The sequence below is a fragment of the Lepidochelys olivacea genome (genome assembly GCF_965140295.1).
Source record: "Lepidochelys olivacea isolate rLepOli2 genome assembly, chromosome: 3".
NCBI lineage: Eukaryota > Metazoa > Chordata > Testudines > Cheloniidae > Lepidochelys > Lepidochelys olivacea.
In genome coordinates this window covers 26,641,651-26,658,745 of record NC_140413.1, presented here as the reverse complement: position 1 = coordinate 26,658,745, position 17,095 = coordinate 26,641,651, and the positions used below count along the sequence as shown (strand labels likewise).

Sequence of the window (17,095 nt, the reverse complement as noted above, 5' to 3'; positions counted from 1 at the left end):
AGATATTGCTGGTATAAAACATTATCAACATGGAAATAAACACCAAAAAGTTGAATATTCTTTCTGGAACCTTTCAAAATCCAGAGGATGCTGCAGCTTTCAAAGGAAGGATTAAAACTGTTGGCTTCTGGTAGAAGGAAGCCCAAGAACTTGTGGGTAATACTAGACAACATTGAACTCACCCCTTGAAATATAGGCTCACTTCTTACCTGACACCCTCCCCTTCAACTCCCTCCCGTCCATCCACCTCCACTTTTCCAAGTGTGACCTTCCCAAGTGTGGAGACTGGGAGATTGGCAATGGACCCAGAAGAATAGCAGGTAGCCTAGGGCTTCTCCTGTTAGTCTTTCATCCATTTTCTCCAGAAATGTTGTTTGTCACAGAGCAGTTTCTCTGTAGAAGGGCCTGTCTCGTGCTGGCATGAATGCTTATGAGCTTCAATGTTGTATATAGCCGTGTTATTAGAGAGACAAGGTGGGCGAGGTAATATCTTTTATTGGACCAACTTCTGTTGGTGAAAAAGACAAGCTTTCGAGCTTACACAGAGCTCTTCTTCAGGTCTGGGAAATATACTCCGAAATTTTGTCTACACTATAATTAGACACCCATGGCTGGCCTGTGCCAGCTGACTTGAGCTTGCATGGCTGCAGCTGAAGGTCTATTTAATTGCAGTGTAGATATCTGGGCTTGGGCTGCAGCTCGAGCTCAGGGACCCTCCCACCTCTGCTTGACACAAAGGTCTGGGGAGTGGGCATGGCCTGGATGGCCTGATTTTGACCTTTCGATTTAGATAATTTGTTAAACAATTTTTTTAACATATATGAAGTATAGATTCAAACAGTTCAATTAATAAAGGTATTACACCAATTACATTACATACTCTAGCTTTTAATTTATTTTAATTATTTCCCCAGGAAAAACGAATGTCATCTCAGGAAATATTTTAGAAAATTCAGAACTATATTTATTGTGTTCTAAAACAGCTACAGATAACCACATATATATGCTCACCCATATCCTCTTTGTGGAAGGCATTCCAAAATATCATAACAAAGGGAGAGCTGGTCATCTCGTTCACAACTGTAGATACATTCCAGTGCCATACTCATCAGTTGGTCCTGATCAGGAATTATTTTTTGCTGACACTATCAAAAACAGAATATATTTTGCTGTATGTTGGAACATTTTTCCATTTACAGTCAGTTTTTCCATATTCCAGCGTTAATGTCAATACAATCTTAACTAGTGCAAGTACAACGATAAAACAAATTTAGTGATTTCTTTTTAATTAGAGGCTCTCTGGATCTTTAATAATTCTCTGTGAAATATCTTTTGTAATTACAGAAAATGCAACAAAAACTAATCTGTATCCTCTGTGTACTTAACCTGTCTGAAAGAGGAAGATACTTGCAACTGAATCCTATTTAATTTTGAAAAAGCAAATATTTTAAAAGGGGCAAATTATTAAAAAATACGTTAGATGCTTGAAACCATTACTTACACACAAAGGAATTTACTTCATTTGCACATTAACAGCATCAATACACACTAAAATGCTGCAGTTATTGAGTACAGCCCATCCACCATAGAACCCACTACTGCATTCATCAGGAAAATAAGGTGCTTCTAATAATTATGTCGATTTATGATTCAGGAATCTCAAACTGTATCTGAAACTGGATCGATACACTGCAATAATTCATATAACTGCAAATACAATAGCTGAAGTGCAGCCTTATAGTGCCAGAGTATTTTATATTTTACTGAAGAACCCTTTAAAAGTTTCCATGCTTTTAGAAAGACCAGTTATTCACGGTTGCAAAAGCACTCCCCTCCCCCAGTAACAATGTCTGGTGTTATTTTTCTCTGTATCGGGGCCACGATTTGTGGGTACCTTCAATGTAGATCAACTGCCAGTGTTTTTACCATCATGTCAACTTGCACTGCTCAGATCATTAACAGTGGATGCCAATCTACGCACGATCTCACACTACTGTAAATGCAGGATGTGATATGGAGAAGAGAAATACAAGCATAGGCGCCAACTTCTCCTGGCGCCAGTGGATGCTCAAACCCTCCCGGCCCCAGCCCGATTCCACCCCTGCCCCGCCCCCATTCCAACCCCTTCCCCAAAGTCCCCGCCCCAACTCCACCCCCTCCCTGCCCCTATCGGACTCCTACCCCAAATCCCCGCTCCAGCCCTGCCTCTTCCCCTGAATGTGCCACATTACCGCTTCTCCCTCCCTACTTCCTAGCTGTTTCATGGCAGCAAGTGCTGGGAGGAGAAGCAGGGACGTGGCGCACTCAGGGGAGGCGGAGGTGAGCTGAGCTGTGGAGTGGGGGCGGGGAGCTTGGCTGCCAGTGGGTGCTCCAGCCCTGGAGCACCCATGGAGTCGGCGCCTATGAATACAAGGGTTATTATGGGAAAAATAAGTTCTTTTGCAATAGTGTGTCGTTCAGTAAGGATGTAATCACTTACAAACTATCGGTGGTACAGCTCCATTTTTTGGTAGAGCAGTGGTGGGAGAATTTGAGAAAGTTTTCAGCACAGTCAACACCCAAAAAAAGGTTTATAAGACATGCAGTTCTTCTACTTCCTGTTACCCATTGATTCCATGGACCTATCTATATAGGACAACTTATGTGGGTATTTAAGTCCTTCTACTTGACTCTGAGGAAGGAGAGAGATAGTGGGGAAATGTTACTCAGAAAGTGATGGCTCATAAGCCTATCACAGTGGATGACTATGTAGTAGTGAGAAATTCTTGATATTTTATTGGAATAGTCATAACTTGGCAGAGGTGACAATTGTACTGAATGTGCTTCTATCACAATAGATAAAATATTAAGCATTTAGGGTTAATTTTTTTTAAAAATACTCGGTGTCAGCCTAATCCTGCTCCTATTGAAGTCAATGGTAAAACTACCACTGACTTCCACAGGAGTAGAGTCAGTCAACACTGAAAAGGTTTTCAAAGTCCCCTATCCCTTAGTTCTTTCCTTTCTCATGTACCATCACCAATAACAAAAGTTCCTACAGGCCAAATTCTGCCCTCACTTGAATTGTGCAAACCCAATAGCTCTAGTGAGGCTGTGTGGGAGTAAGCAAGTGGAAATGAGTAAACACTTCCATTGATGATGTACAAGGGGGATCATCATCTAGCTCTCTCACTTCTAACTCTGCCGAGCAGACACTGAGAAGTGGTAAAAAGTTAGTTGTATCTTAAACAATAAGATATGCCTGAAGACACACAAGGAGCAGACCTCCTGAGTAAGAAGTCATCATTTTTAGCAACACTTTTCCAGAGTAGAACCACACTTCAAAAGTAGGTAATTAGATAAAACATCAGTTGGGGGAGAGAGGGCCAAAACTTGTGTTTATTAGGCCAGCATATGAAATACAATTTCACTTGCAATTTTGATTTGCTCCTAAATGCACAGTTAATTCATCTGCAGAACTTTTCTCTAAATATCATTTTTGTGAGATGTAAGAAGTGACTGTTGACGCCCTCTTTTGAGTAAAGAGGTTATTGCTGTGCAAATGAAACACCAATCATATAACAGTTAAGGATTGGGACATGAACTTGGCTGCAGTTTCATCTTTTGAAATATTACATTATAAACTATAAATTGAATCACCAGAGTACCAAGTTTTTGGATCAGATTTAAAGTAACTCAGATATTAATCTCATTCATATGGGACTACATCCATCAGAAGCAATTTAAAATCTGTATCTGAATGTGAAAATTAGCTGTATTGACATTTTGTATCATAGCAATTATATTAATTTGCTATTTCTTCCATCTTCTATATCATTAATGAAGATGTCACATATCACTGTTTCAAGAAACAATACTGGTGGCTTCCAACTCGAACTTAACACACTACTATCTTTCACTGGCTCTTGCTTTCCATTTTTAGCCAAAGGTCAATCCACAGTCAAGGCAACGTCAATCCAAGGCACTGTCAATGTTCCAATTAAGGTTTCATAAAATACAGTATTTATCATTTTACTAGAATCCAAATCTATTACTGTGGGAAAAAAACTATCAGGCATGTTTGTCTAACAAGATTTATAAAACCTTGCTGTTTATTATGCATAGTTCTGTTGCCCTGTAGATATTTAGTGATTTATTCACTCTAAATATTTCTTTCATTAGTTTACTTTGAATCAGGTCCTCATTAAGGCAATGTGGGCCCTGAGGCACATTGGACTCCCTTGGTTTTACCCCCTGTGGACTTATGCCCCAACATTCATTTCAAGTAGGGGCAGCAGGGGGTCTTCTCCCCTTCCAGAAGAAGCAGGGAGAGTCCATCTCTATTTTCAGAAGCAGTAGAGGTGTCCTTCTCTACCCTATGAGGAGAGGTAGGGGGCTAGAACTTACCTTGGCAGCCAGAGTGTGCCTATACAGGAAGCGGGTGTGTTGGTGTGATTATTGATTGTGCACTTAAAACACAGGACAGGAAGCTCAGGATTTAAGCTGGACCTTTCTGCTATGTAGGTTTTAGAACTCTAAATAAATAATTACACAAATAAATGTACTTTATATGAACTGACGAGGGCTGTGGGTGAATATAAATTTAAAATATCTAACTACACACATTTTAATCTAGCTACTGGGAAAAGGTAGTTTAAATAATGGATGCAAAGATGAATAGAAAGGGATACAGTTTATTTTATTAAAGTTCTCTTGTGGTCCTTCTACTTTCTTATGAGAATAGTAGCAACTTACTGAAATATGAATTTCAGCATTTTTATCTACAGTGATCAACATCACTGCTTTTTTCCCCTCATTAATGAGGCAAATAAATACTTCTTACCAGCACTTTTAGCGGCAAAAAAATGAAAGCTGGTAAAATTCTTCAGGGAAAGGCACCAGACAGAAGTACTCAGAAAATATTTTAAGAGGCTTCAAACAAACAGAATATTTAGCCATGTTCAGAAAATGAAGTTCAATGCATTAGCAAAAAAATGACATTCAGAAGAATCCCTACTCATTTTTACTCTACTGGGTATTTCTGCTAGTGATTAATGATTAACATATCTTTTGATATCCTGATCAAGAACTATGGTTTAACCATGCATTAGAAATTCTGTTTTAACCTTGTTTAGGGAACATTATTTTCGTATCCGCATGACAAATGTTCATTAAAAAGGAAAAAAACGGACAGGCTCAACCTCCAAAATCGGGAAACAAACAAACCTTACCTCTGAATCCAGTTCTGCAAAATAAATTATAGTTTTCAAATACGGCAATAAAACAAAACAACTATGAATCTGTACTTACATCTGGTTTTGAATTTTGAAAGATCTTCAGAGGGAATTTCAGGTCTTCCTTTGCTAAGCTAACTAAATACTCCCCAAAAAGTGTGTTTGCAAGACCAGGGGACTGATTTTCACAGCGATGTAGAAATGGAACCATCCACTGATAAACGTTCTTCACATATCTTTCATCAGAAGACTAGAAAGTGTAAGAAGTTAAACAAAACAAATGAAAACAGAATGATAAAACCTGGTTCCTTTTTTATTTTTAAATGAAAAAAGGTAAAAACAATTATATTATGTGTAACAGTAATAAACTGCCCTCATCATGCATCATCAGCACCGTTTGAACCCTGAGCTTGCAGCAAGACTCCTACCACTTTAACTACAGAACTAATTAAATTAACTGGCAGGAGAAGACCGCCATCCAAGATGGGAGGGATGGGCTATTGAGTCTAAGGGAGTCTTATAGAAAAGCCCAGCTTTCTCATTCGTCAGCCCCCTTGACTACAGCTGACATGGTCACTACCAGGCATTCCCAGTGCAATGTCCCATGCCACTGCTGCTTTGGTGGTGGCACGAGCCCAGCCTTACCATATTCATATTCATATTTTGTCAGGCTACCAAAAGTTCCCCAAGGAATGAAAGCAAGAGAAAATAAATACACCGGACCCTCGCTAGAACGCGGGGTTCAGGATCCATGCGCGGTACGTTAAGGCGGGGATCGCGTTATAGCGGGGGCCACTTTAACATAGATCCCAATTTAAATATTTAAATTTGGGATCCATCACCGCGACAGAGCTATATGCGAATCCACACTATACTAATGCGCGCTTTAGCAAGGGTCCGCTGTAGTGATTTGCAATAGTGTATGTCTCAGCAAAACTTGAACAGAATTTCACGGGACAAAGAAAAGGCACTTCTCTCACCCAAGGACATTCCCCCGGCTGAATTTCAAAGGCCTGCTGTACACATTGGAGGTGTTCCAAAAGAAAAAAGAAAATCACAAGAATCTTTTTGTAATGGTAAATGTTAGGAAAACTACGTATTGGAGTCAGTTTCCTCAGTTTCCTCCTACAGTACAAATTGTATAAAAAAGATGGATATTGCACAAGAAAAAGAGGACTGAAGAACCAGAGAAGATTTCAGATGAGTTTATCTGCTGCACAGAAATGAGCTGGGTTTTTTCTGCTAATGCTTATAAACATCAAAAACCATCTTTAAAAAAAGTGCTCTTAGAACTTGTGCAGTAGTAACAGTGATACTTACGGCATTTCCATCTTATTCCCGTTTTCAGTAAATCATGGCTTGCACAGCCTGAAATTATTCAGGCTTAGTCTCTGCTGAAAAGTTGGGGTAAGAGTGGGGTTGTTTTCATTTTATTTTTAAAATAAGCAAAACTGGTTCTGCTGTTTTCCAAAAATACCATTTCCATACTATTAAAAAAAGAAACAAATCTAGTGCCAATGCTGTTTGGGATATGGATGGATAATAAATGGAAATGTGATAGGGAAACACCTCTGGCTGAAGAGCACTGTTACCTTACAAGGAGTCTATATAAGCATGGACATTATTTAGGCTCAACAATCTACCTATTGCATTTTCAAAAATACGTACGTTCATCATTAACAGTCTTAGTTTTTCGCTATCTTTCATCTCCAGCAGATCTTTCAAGGTTAGGGTTAGATCACATCCAGTCTCATAAATCAGCATCTCCAAAGTAACCAGGTTATCACAAAGCACCTGAAGACCAGGAATGTTCCTCTCCATGCCAAGTCGAACCAGGGACAGAGCACAGTCCACCTGAAAATAAGAAAAAAAATTATGTTGTTACCTGATTGTTTCTTTTTGGTAATCAATATCTGAACTAATTCTAACTGGTCTCTCAAATACTGTTGTTCCAATAATTTTTTCTAGGTAGGAGTAGTTAATAAAGATCCAGATGAGGGGTTAAAAACAATGCTGCCATCTTTGTCTGTGGCTGTTTGAAATCTCTTTTGTGTTACTGAAGGGTTTGGAAGTGAGAGTTCCCTGTCCTTTCCCACACATACTTACAAAGGACTTGATTAGTCTCAGCAATCCAGGGTTTGAGCCAGAGTAGTGTGATGGTCACTGAATTAGATGTCATTGCTCTTACTAGCAAGTTCAGAGACTACAGGAATCACACTTAAAAGGTACAACTAGGGACATTTTCTTTAAAATAGAGAAAAAATATTCCCTGTTTAATTGGTCTGTATTTTTTAGGTCACTGCATCAGGACACACCTGCCTGGACAAAGCATGTGGTTGCTAAAGAAGCTTTCACAGCTACTGCTAATGCTTCAGAATCCTTGTGGTGGGTACCTTGTATCTTCCTGTCCTATAATCTTTCGAAAGACAACACTCCAAGGGAACTACCATGTCCTGGGGTAGGGATGCCACAACTGCATCCATATTAGATATTTGAACTAGGGAAGTGTTGGGGGTCATTAATCTTACAGAACTAAAAAAGCTGTTTATTTAGCTTCTTGGATTTTAGTCAGCTCTGGCATGGACCTTACAAAATCTTAAAACTATGTGTGCAGTAATACAGCAGCTTATGATTAACCTTTTGGTGGAATATACTTCCCTTTCCTTTTCTTTTTTATAGGCTTTATGACTGTCATAAATATAAAGGGAAGGGTAAACCCCTTTGAAATCCCTCCTGGCCAGGGGAAAGCTCCTCTCACCTGTAAAGGGTTAAGAAGCTAAAGGTAACCTCGCTGGCACCTGACCAAAATGACCAATGAGGAGACAAGATACTTTCAAAAGCTGGGAGGAGGGAGACAAAGGATCTGTGTGTCTGTCTATAGTCTGTCGGGGATAGACCAGGAATGGAGTCTTAGAACTTTTAGTAAGTAATCTAGCTAGGTATGTGTTAGATTAGGATTTCTTTAAATGGCTGAGAAAAGAATTGTGCTGAATAGAATAACTATTTCTGTCTGTGTATCTTTTTTGTAACTTAAGGTTTTGCCTAGAGGGGCTCTCTATGTTTTTGAAGCTAATTACCCTGTAAGATATCTACCATCCTGATTTTACAGGGGGGATTTCTTCATTTCTATTTACTTCTATTTTTATTAAAAGTCTTCTTGTAAGAAAACTGAATGCTTTTTCATTGTTCTCAAATCCAAGGGTTTGGGTCTGTGGTCACCTATGCAAATTGGTGAGGCTTTTTATCCAACATTTCCCAGGAAGGGGAGGGTGCAAGTGTTGGGAGGATTGTTCATTGTTCTTAAGATCCAAGGGTCTGGGTCTGTAGTCACCTAGGCAAATTGGTGAGGCTTTTTACCAAACCTTGTCCAGGAAGTGGGGTGCAAGGTTTTGGGAAGTATTTTGGGGGGAAGGACGCGCCCAAACAGCTCTTCCCCAGTAACCAGTATTAGTTTGGTGGTGGTAGCGGCCAGTCCAAGGACAACGGGTGGAATATTTTGTACCTTGGGGAAGTTTTGACCTAAGCTGGTAAAGATAAGCTTAGGAGGTTTTTCATGCAGGTCCCCACATCTGTACCCTAGAGTTCAGAGTGGGGGAGGAACCTTGACAATGACCTAAAATGTGATTACTGCCCTGCACTTCCTATCAAAGTGCAAAATACATTTCCAAAATGTCAGGTTCTGTTCCCCCCTCCCCCCCCCCCCCCCCCGAGATGTAACTCGGGCAATTTTCCCTCCTTATCAAAGAGGAACTTAGGAGATGGATGACAGCTGGAATGATTTTTAGCTTTTCTGTTTTTCCTTAGATTTCCCCCTCACCTCATCCCCAACACAAACCTTTTAAAGGGAGCCATTGATCCATCTGAGTAAGGGTCTGCTCTGTCTTTGAAGAGTTAGGATAGGAGAGGCTACCTTTAATCCACACCTGAGAAAAGGTGGGGGGTAGGGATCAATCATAAAAGTGATGCCCACTAAACTGAAGTGACTCCTCCCGCAAGGCAGAAAGAATACCAGTTGTTTCCCCAAGTTAATGACAACCCATTTAAACACATTAAAAGAAACACTCAGACTCTTCCTAGATCTTGCCCTTTTGCACTGACCCCAGAGAAATCCTTGAATAGGGAGTGATTTCATTTGCAACTGACAGTTGTCTGCTTTGACAAGTATCTGCATAGCATAGCAGTGCTCTTGCAGTGCCCCATAGCAGTGGGAGGCTCAATCCAGCCTGAGAGAATGAATCCCTTTCAGTCAGTCATTGTTCAGTAGGCTGTGAGCAGGCTACACAGTCTGCAGAAGCTGGGAGAGAAGCTTCATAAAGGAGCACCTTTTTGCCTTAATAGGATTCACATTTCCTGGCTTTGCTATTGTTTGAGACAGCACGTATATTGTTGGTCAGTTTTTTGGAGGTTGGGCAGGGGAAGGAGTGGGGGAGCAGGCAGGGAAATGAAATGGAAGAACTACAGGATTCCCAAACAAGCTACAAATCAAACTACCATAATTTCCCCCCACGTCTTGCAGAAGCCATCTCCTGCTGAATGGACAGAGTTCCAAGGCAGCAAGACTTCAGCTGCCTGACATGGATAAGCAAAATGAGGACAACCCAGCACTTGCAACTAGTGGAGAGATTATGACATAGAAACAAAATATTTGCGCCTCATCTCTGCTAACTAGCTTACTCCTCACAAGCACAGCAGATAGGAAACATCTTAGATAAGAGTGGTGAAAAGGCCAATAAAAAGGTACAGTCAACTAACTTTTGAATACTGAAAGGAGGTGTTTGGAAATGAGGGTGTGAGATTAAAAGATACGGGAGATTTATTAGTACAAATACTCTACATATGATATCAAAATGTGATGGATATACAGGCAGATGAAATGTTACTAAAAGGCAGATGACTGCAAGTAAATGGGTTAAAGTAAACAAGTTGAGTACAGAAAAAAATCAGACAAACAGTAATAATATTGTATTTTGTTTTTAATAGTACACCCACATATTTTCTGAACATTCATTCTAATCTGTCTTTTCTAGTATCATCTGTGAATCTGTCGCCTTTGCAAATACTTACTGGACTAAAAACAAACTTCCAAAAACCGATTAAATTACTGACACGTTAAATGAAACTGTGCTCCAGTGTAACACACAGAGCTGTATATCATATGAAAACCTCATTGAATACAACCAACCACCATAACATTTTTTGAGGCCAATGTAAATGATTTCCAAAGGCATTTCTGGGCACTAAAACAAAAATATTCCCTATATCTTTTTTTTAAAATGCAAGGGGAGATTAATCTTTTTATTAGTTAAGGATTTTAATTCAGTAGGCAACTAGAAACGTTATCTTTTACTGTTATTTTAGTCATTAAAAGAAAGGGTCTACAATGAGGGTATCTGAAAAGATTAAGCATTTTATGAAGCACCTATGAAACTGGGAGGATCAATTAACACAGGAATATAAAGAAATAAGAGCTCAGGTTGATCTGGAAAAGGAAGTACCTAAAATTACTAATTAATAGACACAGGAGTATTTTAAACATTTCTATGTTGTTAAACCATAAGCGAACTGCAATTATCTGTGACATTCCACAGAGGATTCTCAAAACTACAGTCAGGGAAAGAGCATGTCATAACATTAATAGTAACACCTTCCACTCTCATGGCACCATTCATCCAAGGATCTCAAAGTGCTTTACACATTTTAAAGATGTGGGGAAACTAGGGTACGGACAGGTTGTATGACTCGCCCAAATTCACACAGCAAGCTGGCCTGACATCACAGCTGAGTTCCCTGCTTAAGCCACTCACTATTCAACACTTCTTCCTTTAGAAAACATGAGCATAAAATATGTAGCAGAAGGGAAAATGCTCTTCACGGCTGGAAAAGTTTTGCTATTTCCTAGAGCCCAGGAACAGATAGGCTGAAGGAAATTTATGAGATTCCCCCATCCACCCCCATGAATGAATCACAACTCACCTGAGTAAACTTTAAACAGGTTTGAATTCAGGAAACACACTCTAAATTGAATCTCTAAATTGAGAGAGTAATTTGGGCCATCTAAAATTATTATTTGGCAGCAAAATAGTTTTCTTTCCCTATACGTGTACATATGAAAAATAAAAATCTGTGAATCCATACTTAATTCCATGGCAAGTGCCCTAACGACCTCAATAGGCCAGCATTTTACATCAGCGTCTGCTATCACTACCAATACTCAGTTCAGACGGTTTGATATCGCCTACTTTTGACACAGCTTAATTAGCTTCAAGAAGCAATAAAATGCTTGCATCTGTGCCAACAATTACTGTTTCTGGGCTGCTGTTCTTACCTGCATAGCATAGTTTTCAATCTCCTGTGCCCTATTCCAATACCAGTCAGAAACCAGGTCTATCGAAAGCTTAGTAGTTCTGTACTTTAATAACTCAGGTTGTCCTTCATACAAGAATTCATCTTCATCTTGAAGAACTGGTTCAAATATCATTCTGAGAAGAGCAGACAAAAAGTTACAAAGGTATATACAGATGGACAAGAGACTGATCACTTTACAGGAGTTTTGAATCCAACCAGGGGTCCCCCGACAGAGGGGACTTGAAAGCTATAGAACAAACATTCTCTAGCAGCCATTTTAGAGAGGAAGAAGAGACCAGAATCAGAATGCAAATCCTCAGAATGCTCAAGAGTAGTGAGGCAAGTGACACACGAAATTTTGTAAAGGTTTCCTTATTTCGCATGGATCAGTATATCTTGGGCTGTCTAAAGTGAAGAGTGATTGCTTTAGAAATCCTTTTACAAAGTCTATTTTCTTCAACTACCACGTGTCCCTGAAGGGGTTAATTATAAACCAGGGTGCCCACTACGGTGGAACTCTGAGAAAGGCATGCTAAAGATAGAGATATCGTGGATGGGAGCTAACACTGGTCCTGAGGCAGGTAGGCCACAGGGTCCCACTTCCAAAAGGGACACCAGATAGAGAATCAGCACTCAGTAAGTGATCTAGAGAGGCCAGAGCCAAAGATTGACTGAAGCCTATCCAGACACTGGCCCAGTGTGTGGCTCCAAACACAACAGCCTGGTGAGGTTCCAGCAAGGGAAGCTCATCTGAGGCTGTTACACATACCGTTAAAAATCAATGTGCACAAAGATGAAGAGTTAATATTGTTATGAGTCCCTGAACTTATAGTTTCTCTACTTTTATGTAATTAAAATGTCAGGTTTAACACCGCACTAACATAGTGTTGTTGTTTTTAATATATTTTTGTTACATGAGCTTTTAATTTTCTACCAACTTAGGCATAAATAGTAAAGACAAATATTTTAGTCATGAATTTCATCAACCTTATATTGGCAACCTCTCAGACTGTTCTTTTTAATGCACACACACACACACACACACACACACGCTATACTTACTTGCACTGTGGGTTTTCACACCAGTCCTCTTCCCGATGCTTCTGTTCATTCCAGGGAAGAATCATCAACACATCCTGCCTACAACTATTACAAAACACAATGGAAATTTTATACAAACATTTTGAAAAAATATGGATTGGCAAAAACATTCTGTTAACTGAATAGATAGTACAGCAAAGTATTTGGATTCAGTCTATATTATGGGCTACCATTCAATTGGCAGGATCAACTGCTAACAGGTATCTGTTGCATAAACTGGGCATAGAGAGGCATGAGAATAATTGTGCACACCTAACTTGGAAAGTCTGTATGCTACTTACAGGATATTTGAGAGCTATTTCATGGACAATAGATATTGCTCATGTTATTTTTGACAATTTAATATCTTAGAATTTTCTAATTTGTAAAAAAAAAAATAGCAAAATTATAGGTTTGGGCTTCCTTTGCTTTCACACTAAGGATATTTAACAAGAACATTTATATCACAGAAGCTTGAAATGAATAGTAAAGAGTGAGACAGGATCTTTAGCTTAAAAAAAAGAACAGGAATCTTTACAGACCTGTAAACAAATCCTTGTACTGAACACAGATAAAATATACCTTGCTGTATTGATTTTCTCAATTAAGTTAGACATAGGTTTCTGCCTACAAACATCCATAGTGAATATTTACTAAATGCTGTAGTGAGAATCATCTGAAAATGGAATTTGAATTTCTTGTATATAATGTAGATTAAGAAAAACAAAAGTTATGACTAAAAACAATTATGTTTTTTATCCTTCATCATCTTCTTTGTTAAGTGTTTAAACACCAAAAAAAAGCTGGAAAATTTTGTTTAGCCATTCTAAACAGAAACCAAAGCACAGGAGACGAGAAAACTGTGCACATAGGCATGGTTTTAAATTTTCAACAAATTAGAGCAATAAAGCGTACAATGCCTTACTCATTTTAACATGATCCTGATAATTCAATACCATAATACTGATGCAAGCCTTACAGGCACGACCTCTTTATTGCAAATTAAAGGCTAATATAAATTTCTCATCCCTTCAAGGACAGCAACAGTAGCAATGGATATTTATGACTCCTTTCCTCAGTAGCTTAAAAAGCAAAATGATATGTTCTGATGCACAAATCAATTCTAAAAGCATAATGCAAATAAACTGATGAAAAGTGACCTGAAAATTTAATTAACTATCACATTTAGCAATAGGCACTACATGTGTTATCTAAGTGGAACACCCTCACTCACTTTCACCACCCAGGCACATGTCTCCAAAACGGCCACATGTCCCTCCTTCCCCACTGTGATGCTTCCAACAGTGTTGGTGGCACCAAGGACAATCATAACTATCCAAAATTAGACCCTTCATTGGAAAAATCAGCAACAAAGTGTTAAGGAAGGATCTGCAGGTCACAAAGATCAAAAGGAAGAAAATATAGGCGGAAGCACCAGCTCTAATGATTAGAGCACAGAAAGTGGAGTCAAGACCTATGTTCTATGCCAGTCTGCGCAACTTTAGGTAAGTCTCAAATACTATGTTTCCATTTCCCACACCTTTAAAATGAACATCACCTTCCACCTAAATTAAAACATCAAATCCTGAGAAGTACTATGTATTTTTAAAAAACCACAGTAGTCTCCATGGTGATGCCAAACAAGGCTGCTCCTTCTCCTTCACTTTAGTGCTCAAACTTCTAGCCTAGCTGACTGACAGAAATGTGTCTCCTCCTTCACTGGTGGAGGGATAAGGCTAGCCCTAACAGCTGGTGCTGGTTAGTATAGGAGAAAGGAACTATAACAAAAAGTGGGAAAACATTTTGTTTCAGAACTCAGCCAGGAAGCTGCAGTATAGGTTGAATAAGAACATAAAAACTGCCACACTGGGTCAGACTAAAGGTCCATCTAGACTAGTATCCTGTCTTCCGACAGTGGCCTCAAAAGGTAATCATCAGAACAGAACAGGTAATCATCAAGCGATCCATCCCGTCACCCACTCCCAGCTTCTGGTACATTAACAATTACAAGGTGTTTTAACTCGATGTCTCCAAGAATCCTAATGCTAAACAAACTTCTCATTTTTACTGTTATAACTTGTGTTATGGTTTAAAGGTAAAAGCCTTTTCAAATAGGAGTTTAATATCATCCTTGACCACATCAACTCAAAAAAATGTTAGCAGTTAGAATTTTGTTTCTATTCATCAATTTGAAAAACTTGTATTCTTCATCACAGGCCAAGATAAGTTGTTAATAGAGCTGAACTTCTTAAAATCGTATTTCTTAATGAAACTGAACAGAGCATGTTAAGCAGACACTGAGCAGCAGACACTGAGCATGTTAAGCAGACATTCAACATGAGATAATGTTGCACACACCATGAACATTAGTTCCAGTGCAGAGAAATCAAAGTCAGCATTATCAAATTTTAATAAAAACAGTCCATCGAAGTTGACAAATATTGGTGTAAAATGTATTTGCCATGAAACACGGCTAACAAAGCAAACCTTAATTTTTGGAATTTTCTCTCTTGAGTGTGTGGTATCTCAGCTTGAACATTTCATTAGCATTAGTGGTTTGCAGTAAATAGCTCAAAACTTGCAAAATTTCTCCTTAAGTAACCTAATGTCAATCATATTATTGCGTCTGTATGAATGATGTGCCTCCTTTTTCCAAGTACTTTCAATACAGATTAGCTTCCAACATACACTGAAAAAAGCTGTTAAAATTTTCTTATATTTTAACAAGGACATGAAAGCACCCACCCAATCTAAGCTCTGGTCTACACTGGGGCGGGGGGGGGAATCTAAGTTACGCAACTTCAGCTACGTGAATAACGTAGCTGAAGTCGACGTACTTAGATCTACTCACTGCGGTGTCTTCACTACGGTGAGTCGACTGCTGCCGCTCCCCTGTCGACTCTGTCTGACTCTTGTGGTGGTGGAGTACAGGAGTCGATGGCAGAATGCTCGTGAGTCAATTTATGGCGTCTAGACTAGACGAGATAAATCAATCCACACTGGATCAATCGCTGCCTGCCGATCTAGCAGGTAGCGTAGACATACTCTAAGACACTGAATTACTGTACTCCACATTTCCTTTCAGAAGGCTGATACCATCACATCCAAGACCCATATCTTTCCTCTCTTATAAACCACATGGCTTCTCCAACTGAAAATTATAATAAATATTTCCTTCCCCTCCATTTAAAAATTAGAGTGTGTTTGATTTGTTCTTGCTGCACCAAGAAATTCATACTGACACTGCTCCAAGAAAGGAGAAAATCATGCTGTCTAAATTAAGTAGGACAATTTAAAGTGCTCACAAGAGGAACAGGTATTCAGGGCATTTTAAAGCAGAGCATGCTCCGTTAAATACTGAACAATTGCATCATGTACAGGAAGTTTCTTCTTTCATTCATTCATTTTTCCCCCTTAGGTATATGTCAAGTTTTTTAAAAACTAATGTGCCATGCAAAGCAACACTTTCTGATTTTTAGGCACTTGAAAAGAAATGTGCAGATAGGGAGTCCATGTGGAATAGCTTGTCCAACATCACACTATGGCCTGTAATTTCAACTGTAATAAGAACAGTTCAGGGGACAAAAACTGTATTTCACTCTGTTCAGATTTGCCAGGCTTTTCTTTCCTTGGTTGAGAAGCAGTGTTGTTGTTGTTTTTCTTCCTTAATTCTATGAAGAATAGAAAAGCAGCATTGCCTCCAAGAAGAACTTTAGCATATGATGCAGAAATGACTGCTGCAATTGTTCATACTTACAAGCTGACATTTAAATAATATTATGACCCTGGTTAAAAACAGACAAAAGCCCTTTTTCATATTAACTCACTGCATCTCTGTATTGAACACTATGGCCTACAAAAAAAAAAAACAAAAAAACCTTCATTCTTGCTAAAGAAACACCACCCTAGTGCCATTTGGAGTGGCCGAAGTCCCAAAGGGCCACCTTTCCCCATCCCTCTTTTTCCTTTTCCACAGCAGACAATAAAGAGACCTCTCTAAAGCATGTTCGTGAATAAACTATAAAATAAGTACCAAAAATCTTGCAATTTCTGTTTTGACTGACTTGTTTTGCAATTCTAAACACACACATTTCCTAGAGAGATGAGTGCAAAACAAGTCTAAGGGGGGGGGGGGGGGGAATTTCCAAAATTGCTTATGGGAGCTAGGTGTCCAATACCCACTGAAACGAAGTAAAAGGAAGTTGGGCAACAAAAAGTTCCACCACAAAAAACATAGAAATAGAAGAGGTGCTATCCACAAAAATATCAAGCCTGGGTTATGTAAGTAAATATGGAATTTCAGCCTCAGCCTAGAATTTTCTTGAAAGGAGCACTTTAAGAATCTCTCACTCACACACAAAAATATGTATGTTTACAGACAGAAAGAAACCCTTTCCCTTCATTCAATCACCTCACCAGCTCTCTAGCCTTCACCTGAACACCAAAAAAGGATAAAC

General features: G+C 39.1%; 1 protein-coding gene across 1 annotated transcript in view; it reads right to left on the bottom strand.

Moving 5' to 3' along the window:
• NBAS (NBAS subunit of NRZ tethering complex) overlaps positions 1 to 17,095 on the bottom strand; it is a 407,958-nt gene that overhangs the window by 275,715 nt on the left and 115,148 nt on the right. The window contains exons 22-26 of the mRNA XM_084622071.1: positions 12,621 to 12,704; positions 11,539 to 11,692; positions 6,882 to 7,067; positions 5,290 to 5,463; positions 1,012 to 1,145 (exon numbers count right to left, since the gene is read on the bottom strand). Of these exons, the coding sequence (XP_084478197.1) occupies positions 1,012 to 1,145; positions 5,290 to 5,463; positions 6,882 to 7,067; positions 11,539 to 11,692; positions 12,621 to 12,704 (732 nt within the window). The remainder of the gene's footprint in view (positions 1 to 1,011; positions 1,146 to 5,289; positions 5,464 to 6,881; positions 7,068 to 11,538; positions 11,693 to 12,620; positions 12,705 to 17,095) is intronic.